This window comes from Acanthisitta chloris, unplaced genomic scaffold (assembly GCF_000695815.1).
Source record: "Acanthisitta chloris isolate BGI_N310 unplaced genomic scaffold, ASM69581v1 scaffold1144, whole genome shotgun sequence".
In the NCBI taxonomy this organism is placed as follows: domain Eukaryota; kingdom Metazoa; phylum Chordata; class Aves; order Passeriformes; family Acanthisittidae; genus Acanthisitta; species Acanthisitta chloris.
The window spans coordinates 1-1,021 of record NW_008669652.1 but is presented as its reverse complement, the minus strand read 5'-3'; the positions used below and the strand labels follow the sequence as shown (position 1 = coordinate 1,021).

The 1,021-nt window shown below is 54.0% G+C and overlaps 1 protein-coding gene across 1 annotated transcript in view; it reads left to right on the top strand.

Moving 5' to 3' along the window:
- Window positions 1-462, top strand: part of LOC103800983 (insulin receptor-like) — a gene marked incomplete at its 3' end in the record, with an annotated part of 39,204 nt that extends 38,742 nt beyond the window's left edge. The window contains 2 exon segments of the mRNA XM_009073378.1: window positions 1-57; window positions 255-462. The exon segment at window positions 1-57 is cut by the window's left edge and continues 18 nt beyond it. Coding sequence (XP_009071626.1) covers window positions 1-57; window positions 255-462 — 265 coding nt within the window.
- Between the last annotated feature and the right edge of the window lie 559 nt (window positions 463-1,021).

Sequence of the window (1,021 nt, the reverse complement as noted above, 5' to 3'; positions counted from 1 at the left end):
CTCAGGAGTCTCGGTGCAGTGTGGCAGCTTATGTCAGTGCCAGGACCATGCCAGAAGGTAATTATCTCCCTGAGCTTTGCTTTGGGTTGATGAGTGTTCCCAAAACATTCATGGGAACCAACTGCAATACATAGTGTAGGACTGGGGCTGTCTTTAGGTCCTGATGGGGAAGGGTGATCGATGAGGTATTGGCAAGTTTGAATTTCACTCAAGACATGGAATAAAACTGTTATTAATCCTGAGCTTGGTTCTAGCTAAGGCTGATGACATCGTTGGCCCAGTTTCCCATGAGATGGTTGAGAAGAACACGGTGCACCTGAAGTGGCAAGAGCCAAAGGAGCCCAACGGTCTGATCGTGCTCTATGAGGTGAACTACGGACGCCTCGGAGAGACAGAGGTGAGAGTTTCTGCTTCTCCCTCCACACAGCACCTTTGGAGAAGTGGCTCTGCCTGGGAGTCCAGGCAGGTTTAGGATTCCATAGTCTTCATGCATACAGTGCCCTGCCTGGTCTGGTTTCCTGGTGCAGGAACCAACGGGACACAAAACTTCCTCTGGGAGTCTGTCTGGGACCACATCGAGGAATAAAAATCTGCCTCTGTGGTGCCTGTTTGCCAGACAACTTTAGCTGATTTGCTGACTTCTCTGCATGGAGTTTTTCAGAAGTGTTTGTGTTTGTCAGCTGAGGAACTGTGGTAGAAACTCCAGGGAGCTGCAGGACTCCCAGGGAGCTGTTAGGGAGCTGTGGGTGCTGCAGAGGAATCCCAGGGAGCTGTGGGTGCTGTTAGGAGGCTGTGGGTGCTGTTAGGGAGCTGTGGGTGCTGCAGAGGAATCCCAGGGAGCTGTGGGTGCTGTTAGGAGGCTGTGGGTGCTGTTAGGGAGCTGTGGGTGCTGCAGAGGAATCCCAGGGAGCTGTGGGTGCTGTTAGGAGGCTGTGGGTGCTGTTAGGGAGCTGTGGGTGCTGTTAGGGGGCTGTGGGGGCTGTTAGGGGGCTGTGGGGGCTGGTTGGGGGGTGTGGGGGGT